The 17264-nt window shown below is 40.8% G+C and overlaps 2 protein-coding genes and 1 long non-coding RNA gene across 4 annotated transcripts in view; 2 read left to right on the top strand and 1 right to left on the bottom strand.

Moving 5' to 3' along the window:
* Window positions 1-7328, top strand: part of LOC133546968 (uncharacterized) — a 13507-nt gene extending 6179 nt beyond the window's left edge. The window contains exons 2-3 of one of the 2 annotated variants that reach the window (XR_009805290.1): window positions 6225-6270; window positions 6994-7328. This is a non-coding gene — a long non-coding RNA (uncharacterized LOC133546968). Of the gene's footprint in view, window positions 1-6224; window positions 6271-6933 lie in introns of both variants that reach the window. The other variant, XR_009805289.1, reaches the window with a different exon arrangement.
* LOC133546967 (zinc finger protein 583-like) overlaps window positions 1-9066 on the bottom strand; it is a 25494-nt gene extending 16428 nt beyond the window's left edge. Inside the window, exons 1-2 of the mRNA XM_061892817.1 lie at window positions 8947-9066; window positions 6880-7102 (exon numbers count right to left, since the gene is read on the bottom strand). Coding sequence (XP_061748801.1) covers window positions 6880-7102 — 223 coding nt within the window. The 5' untranslated portion in view covers window positions 8947-9066. The remainder of the gene's footprint in view (window positions 1-6879; window positions 7103-8946) is intronic.
* Window positions 9067-9283: 217 nt separating this feature from the next.
* Window positions 9284-16355, top strand: LOC133546961 (zinc finger protein 391-like). The gene is made up of 2 exons (XM_061892810.1): window positions 9284-9525; window positions 13788-16355. The coding sequence occupies exon 2, from the start codon at window positions 13838-13840 to the stop codon at window positions 15350-15352; it is 1515 nt and encodes a 504-aa protein (XP_061748794.1). The 5' UTR covers window positions 9284-9525; window positions 13788-13837; the 3' UTR covers window positions 15353-16355.
* Window positions 16356-17264: the final 909 nt, after the last annotated feature.

Genomic DNA, 17264 nt, shown 5'->3' with positions numbered 1-17264 from the left:
GCGTTCAATAAAATACTTCTACTTGACTCAACTCCTGCCTCCTCGAATTGTTTTCCTGCTCCCGGCCCGGGTGAGACGGCACTGAAAGTGCGTCTCAACAAAGAATATATAAACCATGCACTCCATGCGGAAAAAGTAGTAAAAAAGAAAATAAAAGACAGCAACAACAACAGCAGTTACACCCCTACTGCGTGTTGGCGTTTGTGGCAGAGAAGGACATTTTGCAAGAAACTGTCTTGAGAAAAAATAAAAATATATATAAAAATTAACAAAGTAACTCAGCATGACTGTTAAAAGACGACACCAATTAGTCATGTTGTCAGCGTATGCCATGTAAGATCGCTGCAAACTTGTTTGTTTGTTAGTTTGTGTTTAAGTGTGTATCTTTCTAGGTACAAATAGTGTAAAAACCCCGAGGTTCAAATAAAAATAAAAATAGTTTAAAATAAAATTAAAATAGGAGAACATTTCATAGTGCTAGAGTGAGATAAAAGTGAGATAGTGAGATAAAACTAAAAATAGATGAAGAAATGAGAAGAAATCATAAGAATTAATTCAAAATGGAATAAACTAATGCGTACGACAGAGATAATGTGGGGGTATTGAAATAAGATATGAATAAATTGTAGACTGAAGAGATACATGTATGTTTGTGTATAGAAATAGCGCTGTTATATATGCAAATATATATATGTATATTTTTAAAATAATGGAACAAATACAAACCTAGATTAATAACTATAATAAGTGTTCATATGTATAGCATGATAAAGTGGGATATGCGTTTATTCGCTGAGGAAAGAAGAAAAAAAAAGAAAAACACTTTTCAAGTGGTGCTGACCCTTGCCCTTAGGAGATAGCCAATACACATTTTCAACAGTGCACACATTTGCATAACACTGGAAGAATATAGGAACGTCAACAGGAAAACCTGTAAAACATGGAGAATTATTGGAAAAAAATGAGTAAAAGCAGTACAGCTACCAGCTAAAATAGCAATATGCAAATGTGCAGCACACACCAAAGGAGCAGACGCAGTGTCACTGGGAGGTGTGTTTGCTGACAGCAGCAAAACAAGGAACAGGAAAAAGAAATACACATTTACAATGACAAATTAGTGACATAAATAATGATATACTAAAATATATGCAACAACAAAGTACTCCAAAAGAAAAAGATAAATGAATAAAAAAAAACAGAGTCACGTTGTACAAAGAATACATCTATGTATGTCCAGACAATACACTAATCGTACCAAACAATCAGTAGAAGTGGGTAGCAGTTGTGAGCCATAGGTGAACTTATGGCTCAACAGGAGGGACATGACTAGAAGTACCATACTTCCTATAGTTTAATTCATACAAAAAATAAAAAAAATGTATACAACATCTATGCATGGATTTTATTGAACTAAATGAGAGTGAAGGAAAACATTATTGTCTGGTCATAGTAGATGCATTTTCAAAGTGGGCAGAAATATTTCCTAAAGGAAAAGCAGATGTGCTAACATTAGCAAAAGCATTATGCAAAGAGTTAGTAAAAATGTACAGTATATGAACCTTACAAGTACAACAGGACTAAGACCCTTTGAAATAATATTTGGAAGACCTTGTCAGCTCCCCAAATTTTGAAAAATCAATGAAAAGGAAACATTGGCATTCTCCAAGGGGGGAGAGAGGTTGTAAACAACTAAGACAGCAGTAAAGATAGTGGAAAGACCAAGCTGACTACACTTAGCACATTGTAAAAAGGTCATGTAGTGGGAAAAAAAGTATTTGGGATTGTATTTGTCTTATTAAAGGGACATGTTAACTAGCACACTACAAATTCCACTGTCACAGTTGTGTCAAAGTTTGATAATAATTGGTTCCTGTTTTGGCAATTAATTTGTTCCTTATGGCAGAGCAAGTAGGAAAGGCTACACAAATTGATTGTATTGTATGCAAAAGCCCAGACAATTGCTCAAGATGAGTCAAAAAGGTTTGATTGAAGTAATGAGCAAAACAAAATGTACCTGTAGCTAAAGAGACAAAACAGAAACTAATATTTGATAAATATGTAAAATAATAAAATAAAATAAAAAAAAGCTAATTATACCTGCATTGACACGTACAACAGTTAGGAAACTTATCATAAGATAACTGCTTACACATAGCAAATGTATGAATATTTGTACAAGGATTGTTAACATATCTGAATAGTTTTGATACCTGGACATTGGAAAATAACTAGACATGATGTAAACTGGCAAAGTGTTTTAGATCTAACTTGATCGATCCAATGGGTGTCCAAAGAAGTGTATCTGACGACTATAAATTGGTAAATTAAGTTGTAGCTGGATTTGAATCCTCTGTCTACTGGTGGTGTACGATTAACAAGAATGTTGATAGAATAAACTATGTCCACTAGAACGTAGAGGGATTAGAAAATTACACAGGCCGACTTGAAGCCGTCGCTGATCAACGCCGCCACCTTCCTTATGGCTTTTCAAAACCGTATGACACTAGACATGTTGTTAGCGGAAAAAGGGGGCGTGTGCACAATATTTGGTGAACAGTGTTGCACGTTCATACCAAACTACACTGATGCAGAAAGTAGCCTGACCAAAGCACTGGAAGGCCTGCACACCCTTAACGGTAAGATTAAAAAGTACTCTGGCATAGATACATCTATGTGGGAGGGGTGGTTGGACGTGTTTGGCAAATACAAGTCTTTGATATTTAGTATCTATGGCCGTTTTCAACAAGACTGACGTTGTGTGGATGTTGTTATATTTCCTGTCTTGTGTTCTCTGCCTAACCGTCTTGATTACCACAGCGATTAGCCCAGCAGACAATAAAGCTGTTCGGACGCACTTTCTGGCGGACGACAGAGAAGATGAATCTGACGACGAGAATACCTACCTGGATGGTGTTCCTGATTTATTTCCAGAAATGTCATAATAAATAAAAAAATACCGGACAATTCTGCAAACTTTATGGCTGGCTCACATCGTGGTCACTCCGTGATCACTTACGACCGCCAGACACTTTTGGATGTGGACAGATCGGGCCATTTTGGACTGATAGACGCGTGCTTGCTAAACCTGCTAGCTAGCATGGGAATACTTCGGCGGCTACATCCAGCGGCCTGTGAAGCAGGGGAGTATAGTAGCAGCGGAGGCCGTCTACGGAGCAGACGCCAGCGGTGTGATCGGAAACGCGGATGCCGAGCGGGTCTCTCCCTTAGAGATAGGGTGAGAAGCTCTGCCATCCGGGAGGAACTCAAAGTAAAGCCGCTGCTCCTCCACATGGAGAGGAGCCAGATGAGGTGGTTCGGGCATCTGGTCAGGATGCCACCCGAACGCCTCCCTAGGGAGGTGTTTAGGGCACGTCCGACCGGTAGGAGGCCACGGGGAAGACCCAGGACACGTTGGGAAGACTATGTCTCCCGGCTGGCATGGGAACGCCTCGGGATCCCCTGGGAAGAGCTAGACGAAGTTGCTGGGGAAAGGGAAGTCTGGGTTTCCCTGCTTAGGTTGTTGCCCCCGCGACCCGACCTCGGATAAGCGGAAGAAGATGGATGGATGGATGGATGGATGTTTACTTGACTCACTTCCTGGGAAACTTATCAAGGAGCTCTTTGTATTATTAGGTCCATCAGTGCTAAATATTATAAACTTATCACTTTCCTCGGGCACTGTTCCCCTAGCATTCAAAAAAGCGGTTATTCATCTCCTCCTTAAAAGACCTAACCACGAACCTGACCTCCCGGTAAACGACTGACTGGTGTCTCACCTTCCCTTTATTTAAAAAATCCTCGAAAAAATTGTTGCAGAGCAGCTAAATGAAAACTTAGCGTCTAGCAACCTGTGTGAAATCTTTCAATCCGGTTTCAGGGCAAATCACTCGACTGAGACAGCCCTCGTAAAAATGACTAATGATCTATTGCTAACGATGGATTCTGATGCGTTATCTATGTTGCTGCTCCTCGATCTTAGCGCTGCTTTCCATACCGTCGATCATAATATTTTATCAGAACGTATCAAAACACGAATTGGTATGTCAGATTTAGCCCTGTCTTGGTTTAACTCTTATCTTACTGATAGGATGCAGTGTGTCTCCCATAACAATGTGACCTCGGACTACGTTAAGGTAACGTGTGGAGTTCCCCAGGGTTCGGTCCTTGGCCCTGCACTCTTCAGCATCTACATGCTGCCGCTAGGTGACATCATACGCAAATACGGTGTTAGCTTTCACTGTTCTGCTGATGACACCCAACTCTACATGCCCCTAAAGCTGACCAACACGCCGGATTGTAGTCAGCTGGAGGCATGTCTTAATGAAATTAAACAATGGATGTCCGCTAACTTTTTGCAACTCAACGCCAAAAAAACGGAAATGCTGATTATCGGTCCTGCTAGACACTGACCTTTATTTAATAATACAACTCTAACATTTGACAACCAAACAATTAAACAAGGCGACTCGGTAAAGAATCTGGGTATTATCTTCAACCCAACTCTCTCCTTTGAGGCACACATTAAAAGCGTTACTAAAACGGCCTTCTTTCATCCCCGTAATATCGGCAAAATTCGCTCCATTATGTCCACTAAAGACGCTGAGATCATTATCCATGCGTTTGTTACGTCTCGTCTCGACTACTGTAACGTATAATTTTCGGGTCTCCCCATGTCTAGCATTAAAAGATTACAGTTGGTACAAAATGTGGCTGTTAGACTTTTGACAAGAACAAGAACGTTTGATTATATTACGACTATACTGTATATACCTTTTATATAGAGATATACATATATATATATATATATATGTTTATACTGGCTCACCTGTACTGGCTTCCTGTGCACTTAAGATGTGACTTTAAGGTTTTACTACTTATGTATAAAATACTACACGGTCTAGCTCCATCCTATCTTGCCGATTGTATTGTACCATATGTCCCGGCAAGAAATCTGCGTTCAAAGGATTCCGGCTTATTAGAGATTCCCAAAACCTCAAAAAAGTCTGCGGGCTATAGAGCATTTTCAATTCAGGCTCCAGTACTCTGGAATGCCCTCCCGGTAACAGTTTGAGATGCCACCTCAGTAAAAGCATTTAAGTCTCACCTTAAAACTCATTTGTATACTTTAGCCTTTAAATAGACTCCCTTTTTAGACCAGTTGATCTGCCATTTCTTTTCTTTTTCTCCTCTGTCCCACTCTCCCTTGTGGAGGGGGTCTGGTCCAATGGCCATGGATGACGTACTGGCTGTCGGGAGTCGGGACCCAGGATGGACCGCTCGTCCAGAATCAGGACCCGGGATGGACCGCTTGCCTGTGTATCGGCTTGGGACATCTCTGCGCTGCTGATCCGCCTCCGCTTGGGATGGTTTCCTGCTGGCTCCGCTGTGGACGGGACTCTCGCTGCTGTGTTGGATCCACTATGGATTGAACTTTCAGAGTATCATGTTAGACCCGCTCGACATCCATTGCTTTCCTCCTCTCCAAGGTTCTCATAGTCATCATAGTCACCGACGTCCCACTGGGTGTGAGTTTTCCTTGCCCTTATGTGGGCCTACCGAGGATGTCGTAGTGGTTGGTGTTGTGGTTTGTGCAGCCCTTTGAGACACTAGTGATTTAGGGCTAAATAAGTAAACATTGATTGATTGATTGATAATTATGAGGGAAAAATTGATGTTCAATCCTGAGTGTAAACATAGCTTGTTTCAAGGGAAGTTAAACAATAACTGAAAATCGCAAGAAGAAGTTATTAGGGATACGAAGATTATGGGGAATTTATTTGATAAACAGGGGGGAATGTCAGAAGAATTCAGTGTAAATTATCAAATAAAACCTTGTATTACATTGTGTTCCTGACGAGAAGAAAAAAGGCTGGAGCTTTCCAAGAAGAATGCTGGACTTCCAGGCGGACAGATGGCAGAATCTGCCCAACTTCCAGAGGAACTCTTTTAAGTATTTTTACGAACCCTCTTTGATCTATTTTATGGGACTTTCTTTGATCTGTTCGGGAACCAAAGGCAATGCTGGTCATGACCCACTTCCATGAGGAAGCAGCTGTGGGAAGGAGGGGGGTGAAAATCAAATAAAGAACCACGAGAACGATCTTGGGGCAGAGCATGGTGCAGGATTTGTACAGGCAGTACAATGGCCATGCCTCTCCTCGGATCCGAGTATAAATTTAATTCTGTCTCTGTTTGATTCTTTGCCTTTTTGTCCTGTTTAATAGATGTCATCAATGTTTGAACCTGACAGATGGAGGTCTCGCAACTACGGTAAGCAGCTGCCAACTTCATTTTCCCCCGTAGAAGAAGAAGTACGTTTGACACCCCTGATGTAAAGGATGCATAACGTAACCCCAGCCTCTACTCAGTGGCCTAGTGGTTAGAGTGCCCGCCCTGGGATCGATAGGTTGTGAGTTCAAACCCCGGCTGACTCATACTATAGAATATAAAAATGGGACTCATTACCTCCCTGCTTGGCACTCAGCATCAAGGGTTGGAATTGGGGGTTAAATCACCAAAAATTATTTCCGGGCGCGGCACCACTGCTGCCCACTGCTCCCCTCCCCTCCCAGGGCGTGATCAAGGGTGATGAGTCAAATGCAGAGAATAATTTCACCACACCAAGAGTGTGTGTGACAATCATTGGTACTTTAACTTTAACTTTACTGTTCCATCTATTCTATGCACCTTATAATGCGGTGTGCTTTATATATGAACAAAGTTTTAAAATAGGCCAATCATTGAAGGTGCACCTTATAATCCGGTGCGCCTTATAGTGTGGAAAATACGGTATATCTCCATCTTTAGTGATAAATGTGGCCCCCGGATAAACATGTGTCACAAACATTGTATTAGATGATATGTGGATGTTGTGCTTACTTGGACTGTGATGAAGCTGTGAGGACTCAGGTGGTTTGTCTTCATGCTCTTCAGTCTTCACAGAGACAACAGTCAGTGGAAACTTGCTGACATCAGCCTCCTCCTGCCCTACAGGACACTCTCCCTCCTGACTGATCCACACTTCCTCCTCTTCCTCTTTAATGTGGGGGGGCTGTGGATCCTCCTGCTGCTGAAGGGGACGTTCTTCTTGACGAGCGTTCATCTGTTGGACGTCCACAAGACAACACAAACAAACTTCAGCTCAGATGTGTCAAATGTTTTTTAGACCATCAAATATAATATTTTCCAAGTGGACTGACACCACTTTGTGGTGATGTTCTTCTACACATGGAATAATCATCAGTTATTGATTATTATGAATTGTGTTATTGATCCTGTTTTCTGCATTTACATTAATTACTGATTAAAAAGTAACAACTTAAAGAAAACCTCCTGCTGGGATTGTAGTTCCGTCATGACTGCATGAAGTCAGTCTGCACGTATAAAAGTGTCATTGTGCTGCAGCATCAAGTGACGCCAACTGGCTCCTCCCACTACCAACCTACCAGCCAACCTTGACGTGCACCTCCAAAATAGTCCCACCTCACGTCAACGGTGACCAGGACTACAGAGCTGTGGTCGGTTGGCTTTACTTTTACGCGCAATATCCTCTCCTTGTTCTCCATTACCTCCCTGCTTGGCACTCAGCATCAAGGGTTGGAATTGGGGGTTAAATCACCATAAATGATTCCCGGGCGCGGCACCGCTGCTGCCCACTGCTCCCCTCACCTCTCAGGGGGTGATCAAGGGGATGGGTCAAATGCAGAGGACACATTTCACCACACCTAGTGTGTGTGTGACAATCATTGGTACTTTAACTTTTTTCTGTGAAAGCAACATTTTTAACCCAACAAAAAACAAACAGAAGTGCAGCGAAGCACGTGGAACAAGTGCCAGTGAGTATGTATATATAAATATATACATATACACATACATATATATATATATAAATGTATAAATATAAACAAATATTTAGAATATTTGGGTACCTCATGTTTCGACTACAAACAAAATATTGATGCAAATTCATTTTGTGTGCAGTATATTAAAGCTATTTTTAATATTTAACATTTATTTAATTAAATATTTATTTTAGTCTGACTGAATAAGCATTACTCGCTTACAATTGTGCAAATAGTGTATTCATAATAACAAACATCAGTCGATTTAATTTCCATGATATGTCCACCCAATGCAGCTGAGATAGGCTCCAACACCCCCCCGCAACCTCAAATAGCGACAAGCGGTAGAACAATGGATGGATGGATGTTATCAAGGTAATAGAAGTGCGTGCAAACATCATTTGTATTTATTGCTAATAAAGTTGACACCAACATAAAGCAGACCACTGCAATAATACATTATATTACACTGTCATTACAATAACAATAATATTTTTTTTCATCCTGTAAAGCATCTTTGAGTACACTGAAAAGTGCTATACCAAATAAAATGTATTATTATTATTATTATACCATGTGACTTATTCCAGACTTAAATTACGAGACGTTCGTTTCTTTCTAGTAACAAATATTTAATGATGTTAAGTGTGACTGTAATATACAACAGAAACAGTTAAAGTATTAAATAAGTCAATATAATTCTCATAGAGAACATATAAAATACACTCCTCAAAAAAAACAACAGTTAAAGTATTAAATAAGTCAATATAATTCTCATAGAGAACATATAAAATACACTCCTCAAAAAAAACAACAGTTAAAGTATTAAATAAGTCAATATAATTCTCATAGAGAACATATAAAATACACTCCTAAAAAAAAAAAAAACAGTTAAAGTATTAAATAAGTCAATAATTATATTGACTTATTTAATACTTTAACTGTTTTTTTTTTTTTCTCATAGAGAACATATAAAATACACTCCTCAAAAAAATGCTCGCATTTGCTACAAAGGCCTGCTAGCGGGCTAACGCTAGCACGTTAGCTTCGAACAACATATGAGGTAAATAAGATAAATAATATGAAAATATATCATGTATATTACCTCATAAGCCGCGTGTACAAGAGAGGAGTGGAATATATTCTTCCTATTGTTACACCAGCAACTCTTTTTTGTCTTCTGTGGCCGGGCGAAGGAAGTGTGCACCACCTACTATTGTCCCAGTGAAACACGTGTTTGAAGGAAGTGTGCACCACTCACTATTGTCCCAGTGAAACACGTGTTTGAAGGAAGTGTGCACCACTCACTATTGTCCCAGTGAAACACGTGTTTGAAGGAAGTGTGCACCACTCGCTATTGTCCCAATGAAACACGTGGTTGGCCAACATTTATTCCGGGGTTGAGAACACTTCTATGACGTCACACAGGAGGAAGCACAAAACAAGATGGCGTCTGGCGGAGATTACGTTGTTTTGGTTATTATGGTTTCTAGGTCTTAATTACAACGTACATGTGCACATGTGTGTCGTTTAACAGAGTAAACGTCCTTATTAATTGTTTGTATGCGGATACATTAGTCTGAGTGCACTTTGACGTGCTAGCCTAGCCTGCTGGTTAGCTTAGCTTGTTAGCTGCTAACAAAGAGAGGCGGAAGTGATCGACACATCAAAGCAGAGATCCAATGTAAGTGTAAAGTGTTTTTATTGTGTGAACATGTCTACATTACAAATGATGTGAGTGTTGGTGAGTCAGCGACTAACTGCTGCTGTTGAAGAAATATTTGTGATGTTAGAAAAAAAAAAAAAACTACAGCAGAGTACAAGGAGGAACTTTGTCGAACAAAAGAGGAGAAGGCGCGACAACATCAACTACTGGACGCTGTTTTCAAGGAACATCAAGTTGTGTTACACATCCAGCCTTCCATCCCTCTTCTGCTTATCTGAGGTCGGGTCGCGGGGGCAACAGCCTAAGCAGGGAAGCCCAGACTTTCCTCTCCCCAGTCGCTTCGTCCAGCTCTTCCCGGGGGATCCCAAGGCGTTTCCAGGCCAGCTGGGAGACATAGTCTTCCCAACGTGTCCTGGGTCTTCCCCGGGGCATACTACCGGTTGGACGTGCCCTAAACACATCCCTAGGGAGGCGTTCGGGTGGCATCCTGACCAGATGCCTGAACCACCTCATCTGGCTGTTCTCGATGTGGAGGAGCAGTGGCTTTACTTTGAGTTCCTCCCTGATGACAGAGCTTCTCAGCCTATCTCTAAGGGAGAGACCCACCACACGGCGGAGGAAACTCATTTAGAATAGAATAGAATAGACTTAATTGTCATTATATTTGCATATAACGAGATTAAAGACTCCAACTAAAGGTGCGGTAGTGGGAACAAATATGGGTTTAAATAAATAACACAAGAGCTAATAAGGGAAAACGAACACTTGAAATAAACAGACCGCTTCGGCTGCTTGTACCCGTTATCTTATCCTTTCGGTCATAACACAAAGCTCATGACCATCGGTGAGGATGGGAACGTAGATCGACCGGTAAACTGAGAGCTTTGCCTTCCGGCTCAGCTCCTTCTTAACCACAACGGATCCATACAACGTCCGCATTACTGCAGACGCCGCACCGATCCGCCTGTCGATCTCACGATCCACTCTTCCCTCGCTTGTGAACAAGACTCCAAGGTACTTGAACTCCTCCACTTGGGGCAGGGTCTCCTCCCCAACCCGGAGATGGCACCCCACCCTTTTCTGTACGAGAACCTTGGACTCGGACTTGGAGGCTCTGATTCTCATCCCAGTCGCTTCACACTCTGTTGCAAACCGATCCAGTTAGAGCTAAAGTTCCTGGCCAGATGAAGAGACCTAATCCTGCAGCCACCAAACCGGATCCCCTCAACGCCTTGACTGCGCCTAGAAATTCTGTCCATAAAAGTTATGAACAAAATCGGCGCTTTGGCGGAGTCCAACCCTCACTGGAAAAGTGTCCGACTTACTGCCGGCAATGCGGACCAAGTTCTGACACTGATCGTACAGGGAGCGGACCGCCACAATCAGACAGTCCGATACCCCATACTCCCTGAGCACTCCCCACAGGACTTGCCGAGGGACACGGTCGAATGCCTTCTCCAAGTCCACAAAGCACATGTAGACTGGTTGGGCAACCTCCCATGCACCCTCAAGAACCCTGCCGAGAGTATAGAGCTGGTCCACAGTTCCACGACCAGGATGAAAACCACACTGTTCCTCCTAAATCTGAGGTTCGACTGTCTGACTTAGGCTCCTCTCCAGTACACCTGAATAGACCTTCCCGGGAAGGCTGAGGATGCTTCTACATATTGACACAAATATATAAAAAACACTAACCTTGTGACGGATGCTTTTGCAATTGTTTTATTTGATCTTTCCCAACACCTGGTGGCCACAATAATTCATGAAGTCAAGCTCATGGCTCACAATGTTGAATGATGCGGACATGTTTGTTACTGGATACTTTCTATCAGACTTCTGTTTTGGAGACTTTGTGTACGTATTAAGCAACTATAATTATTTGATATGCTTAAAAGTGCTGTTTTAGCTTAGCTGTTGTGTAGCTGCTAACTCCTCGTAGCTTACAGCAGGTGTGTCCAAAGTGCAGCCCATAACTATGTTTTTAATTGACAACGGGGAGTTTTGAAAATGTGGTATTTGCGTGTCGGTCCAATCAGCAGCCGTTACGCCCTGTTTCCTCATTGGACCTAAGTCTTTGGCTTGGTAGGCGGGTACGAGGCTACCAAGCCAGGTGGTACGAGCACGAGCACGGAGGTGCCTTTGTAGTGGTGTCGCAGCTCGGTGGTCGTGCCGTCAGGTAACACCAGGAAGGTTCCTTCTGTGCGATATTGACTGGTGCTTTTTTTCTCCCTGGACTCTGACTTCATATCTGGTGTTGTCCCTCAGACCTCGGCCAAGAAGCCACGTAAACAGTGTGAAGAATGTGGGCGATAAGAGTGTGTGTACGTGGGCATGAACTTGCACCCACTTTCAACTGGAACTCAGGACATATGATTAGTTGCACGGCCTATTCTAATCTATATTAAACAGCGTCCGGGGCTTGCGTCCACTGCGGGGGTGCGTCATCGCTCTCTCGGTGTGGGTCGTTGCGCTCTTCGTCTCCTGGCCGTTGTTTCCTCCTCCGTGCTGCTCTCCCGCTCGTTCCTCCCTCGCCCTTTTTGTACTCTAGCAGCAGATAGACAGATTGTAAGCAGGTGTGTAATATACGCACCTGGCTCAGATTGCCGCTGCAGTGTCGCTTCGCGTGTGTCATGCCTCTCCTCGCCGCCGCATGCCCCGCCTCCTGGCCTCCAGGTGGGCCCGCGCTGCTGCTTTCCGCCCATTGTCGGCCCGTCGGCTGTGTCTCTCCACACATACAATGTCTGCTTTCACTGGGATGCCGACTGATGGGATGTTCATATCTTCCCGTTTAGATGAGGAATTAATCATCGCAAACGGTTAAAAAGGGTGGGTGCAAAAGAGCACATTACTTAATCTTTCTAGCCATCTCCAGGTCTAAGTTGGATGTCAGTGTTGACCAAGTTCTCGGTTTATGTCCACAACCTTCTACTACATAAGTGAGAAGCATGATTTATATTCTAGAATTAGCTTTCACCATCTTAGAGGTGAGGAAGCAGCTCAGTATGTTAATATAGCAGCATAAGCTAGTTACTTCTGTGATCAATGCGCCGCTAAAAGTAGGTCCTTAGCGTTAGCGCTTATAATAACAATATCACTAATACTTGGTTAATATTCAGGTCACAAAATGTAAATGGTGTATTGTTGGCAATTTTTTTGGAGGACTTTGTGGGTCTAATAGAGGAGCTCCCATTGACTCCAATGTTAGCTGATTTTTGCTCACGTTTATTTAATAATTAAATTCATAAAAGTTTAAAACATATGTCTTACATAAGGATTGTGAATGATAGGCAACATTTTAAAAAGTGCAGTTTCCTTTGAATTTGTCAGATAAGTAAACAGTCCTTCAAATTAAAGATGTAAAACAATTGAGGTTGTTTATAGATATTATCCACTATGAAGTTACAGTAAAACTAAGCACACAAGGGAAAGTACATTCATATACACATGAAGTACACACACGTGTAAGAATCATGTTAAACACCAAAATATTGTCTTGTTCTCCTAAATCCAATATCGAGTATCCTTTGGTGAGCTGACCGTATCGTCACACCCTTAGTTGAAAGCACACCATCCCCATGACATGACACTTCCACGTGATGTAGAACAGTAGTCCCACATTTTAAACATACACACACATCTGAAGAATATTAAAAAATAAAATTGGTGGGCCAAACAAAATGTCTTGGCGAACTAATGTTTGGTATGGGCGATATGACCTCAAATCTATATCCTAATAACAATATATGTCACGATATATAATTTGGTGTATAATTGATACTAGAAGAATTTTAAAGCGGGTTACAAAAGCTCCTAATTTGGCAGCTGACATATGCAGTAACATATTGTATCATTTATAATTGTATTATTTTGTTGAAAAAAATATTTTTAATGTACTTGTTTATTTACTGTTAATATCTGGTTACTTTATTTGAGAAAATAATACTGGAAATGATGTAATATTTTACTGCATATTTCAACAACTAAATTAGGAGACTCTGTAGCCTGTTTTAAATTGGTTCTATTAGTAATTCAATATGAAATAATATATCGTAAAATCAATTTTAAACCAAATCGTTTATCCATAGTAAAAAGTCCTGTTGTTCTAGTTGGTTTTTCTTTTCCTGTGAAAAATGTTGTAAAGAGTAACGTGTTTGTGCATCACTGAGATTTCAAGACAGTTCATACAATAACTTGTTTTTCCTAAGTGCATGTCAAAGTACTGAATGCATTATGTGACTGAGCAGATATGGATGTTTCTCAAACTTGTGTTTGTCTTGCAGACGTCTGTGAAGAACATCTTCACCCTGAGCAACAGAAGTGGAGCTTCAGGATGCAGACGGAGGAGCCACAGCACAACATCATTAAGAAGGAAGAGGAATACCCACTGATCCCCCATTTTAAAAATGAAGAGGAACACCCACTAATCCCCCATTTTAAAGAGGAAGAGGAGGACCCACTGACACCCCATTTTAAAAAGGAAGCAGTGGATCCACAGACCCCTCACATTAAGGCGGAAGAGGAATACCCACTGATCCCCCATTTTAAAAATGAAGAGGAACACCAATGGCTACCCTTTTTTAAAGAGGAGATGGAGGAACCACTGACACCACATTTTAAAAAGGAAGCAGTGGATCCACAGACCCCTCACATTAAGGCGGAAGAGGAATACCCACTGATCCCCCATTTTAAAAATGAAGAGGAACACCAATGGCTACCCTTTTTTAAAGAGGAGATGGAGGACCCACTGACACCACATTTTAAAAAGGAAGCGGTGGATCCACTGAGCCCTCACATTAAGGCGGAAGAGGAGGACCCACTGACCCCTCACATTAAAGAGGAAGAGGAGGAACACAGCATCAGTCAGCAGGGAGAGCATCTTGAAGGACTGGAGGAGGTTGATGTCACCAAGATGCCAGTGACTGGTGTCCCTGTGAAGAGTGAAGATGATGAGGTGAAAGGTGAAAGTGAGGAGAGGGGAGGGGGGGAGCCTCCAAGCAGCAGCTCAACACAACACATGACAACAGAAGCTGATGGAGACCACTGTGGAGGATCACAAGCAGACAAGCTCTTAGCTCCACTATCAGATAGTGAGGACACAACGTCACACTCTCCTGACACTGATGATGAAGACTCTAAAGATGATAAGACATGTCACACTGACAACACTCACTTCACATCTTCTCACTGTCACAAAACTTTTAAATACCCAAGTGTTCTGAAAGAACACATGAGAACACACACTGGAGAAAGACATTTTTTGTGTTCGATCTGCGGTAAAGATTTTACTCAAAGATACATTTTGAAAATACACAAGAGACTACACACTGGAGAAAAACCTTTTTCCTGCTCAGAATGTGGTAAAAGTTTTGGAAAAAATCAAAGTTTAAAAGTACACATGAGAACACACACAGGAGAAAAACCGTTTTCCTGCTCAGAATGTGGTAAAATTTTTGTAAGAAATGAACGTTTAAATGCACACATGAGATCACACACTGGAGAAAAACCTTTTTCATGTTCAATCTGCGGTAAAGATTTTACTCGAAGGGACCATTTCAAAAAACACATGAGAATACACACTGGAGAACAACCTTTTTCATGTTCAATCTGCGGTAAATATTTTGCTCGAAAGAACTACTTGAAAATACACATGAGTACACACACTGGTGAAAAACCTTATACTTGTTCAGTATGTTGTAGAAGTTTTATACAAAGTATGCATTTGAAAAGACACATGAGAATACACACTGGAGAAAAACCTTTTTCATGTTCAGTCTGCAGTAAAGATTTTACTCAAATGCACCATTTCAAAGCACACATGACAAGACACACTGCAGACAAACCTTAAACATGTTCAGTGTGTTGTAAAAGTTGTATACAAAGTCCGTATTTTGAAAAGACTCATGAGAAGACACCCAGGAGAGAAAGTGTTGAGTTGCAGTGTGTGTGGTGAAAGATTGTCTTCTAAGTAGCAGTGTAAGAAACACAAGTGTGCTGGTGAGAACAGCAGCAGCAAATGAAACTGCAGGATTTGAAATAAACTGTCAAATCTTAACTTCGACTTTGTAACAACATCAGCACATAGATTCTAACATTTATAGATTAGATATTTCAGATTATTGCTTTTTTCAGTCAAGTACATGTTTTAATATACAACATTGTGTACTTTTATTTAAAAATGAACACAACACTTTGACTGTAAAGGTGGGAATAAACAGGACAAAACATGTTACGAATACTTTTTATGTGTATAGATATATTCAGAAATCATGTTTGATTTTTAATGATGTTGTAGAGTAACTCCTTTATATGATGTACATATTTGTTTTACATGTGTTCATACCTTTGCTTTTGAATACACATAAATCCCTCTTAATTCAAATTTAGTGGTTCACACTTGAAACACCTTCTGCACCACTTCTGGAAACATATTATTATTTACTTTATACATTTTCAGCAGTTGTCTTTTATACAAGATCATTTACTTTTAAAATCTGTGACTTTATGAATCATTTGTTGGGTCTCAATAATCAATTTTTTTTAATTAATCTGTATTATTCTCTTTTGTAATATGAATATTGTTTTATATGTATGTCCCCTTTATGCAATATGTAGGTTAGAGAAAATGGCAACATTATATGTGGAAGGTTATGAAGGATAGTTTTGTTTTTAATAATCTACATTTCTTATTTTTTTTAAAAACTACACATGACAATTTAAAAAAAAAAAGTTGTTTATGATTTTGTTCCCCCTTTTTTAGAATCCCTCAAACATTATCAATTTCAGAAAACATGGGGAAGTTTGGATTGTTAGGGAAAAGTCAATAAAAGTCAATCCATCCATTGTTTCTACCGCTTGTCCCTTTCATTTTTTATGTATAGCATTTAATCACAAACTTGTACGCCAAAGGGTGTTGCATTTTGGAGAAACTCCTTCTGTCAGAGTGCTGTTCAACACTGCAAAGAGGAACCCAAGGATGTGCAGGACGCTGAGTAAAACACATTTTTTACTGCGGAAATCTACTCACAAAAACTATCCAAACAGGAGGAAACAAAAAGCGACGGTGCGAAAGAGAGAAGACAAAATGTGTATTGTGGACAAAATAACAAAAGATACATATATACAAAAATGAACTAAACTTGGTTTGGAGTTACAAGACGTGCACACTACAAAACAACACCAAGATGGATGGCACTGGGAATGGCCAAGGTGGCAAAATACTCGAAATATGGAATCAACTGGCGTGGAGTGGATTCACCGAGTGCCATCCAGCTGTCAATGTGCTGCTTAAGTAGCACCAGGGTCAATCGGAGGCAGCTGTGCACGTCCCACAACTCTGCCCACAAAGGCAACACAGGGACTTTAGGAGGAAGGAGAAATGTAAGAACAAGATCAACTGCACCAAAAGAGGAAAACTGACAATACAAACCACAAGGTGGCAGCAGGTGGTGACAACTTCCCTCAAATTAAATTTGGGGAAAAAATGGACTGAGCATAAGAGATAAATCATCACAAATGAAGTTAAATCATTCAAAAGTTTACCTTTGTAATTCACTTCTATCCAAATAAATCCAGGATGGTTCTCCAGAATGTTCCATTCGAGAATGCTGTCAAACTGTTATGTCTACTAGGAAAATTAAATTCCAATACATTGTTAAATATTTGAATATTTTTACGAAAATAAGTTGTATGTCTTTGTTTAGAAATTTTGAAATCGACAGGTTTACTTTTATTTTCACAATAAGTAAATAGTATAGAAT

Source organism: Nerophis ophidion, unplaced genomic scaffold (genome assembly GCF_033978795.1).
Source record: "Nerophis ophidion isolate RoL-2023_Sa unplaced genomic scaffold, RoL_Noph_v1.0 HiC_scaffold_53, whole genome shotgun sequence".
Taxonomy (NCBI): domain Eukaryota; kingdom Metazoa; phylum Chordata; class Actinopteri; order Syngnathiformes; family Syngnathidae; genus Nerophis; species Nerophis ophidion.
The sequence above is the reverse complement of the archived record's forward strand: the minus strand, read 5'-3'. Positions and strand labels throughout refer to the sequence as shown.

What these genes read in the sequence shown, in the direction of transcription:
- LOC133546961 (XM_061892810.1), top strand. Translation starts at nt 13,838, where the DNA reads ATGCAGACGGAGGAGCCACAGCACAACATCATTAAGAAGGAAGAGGAA.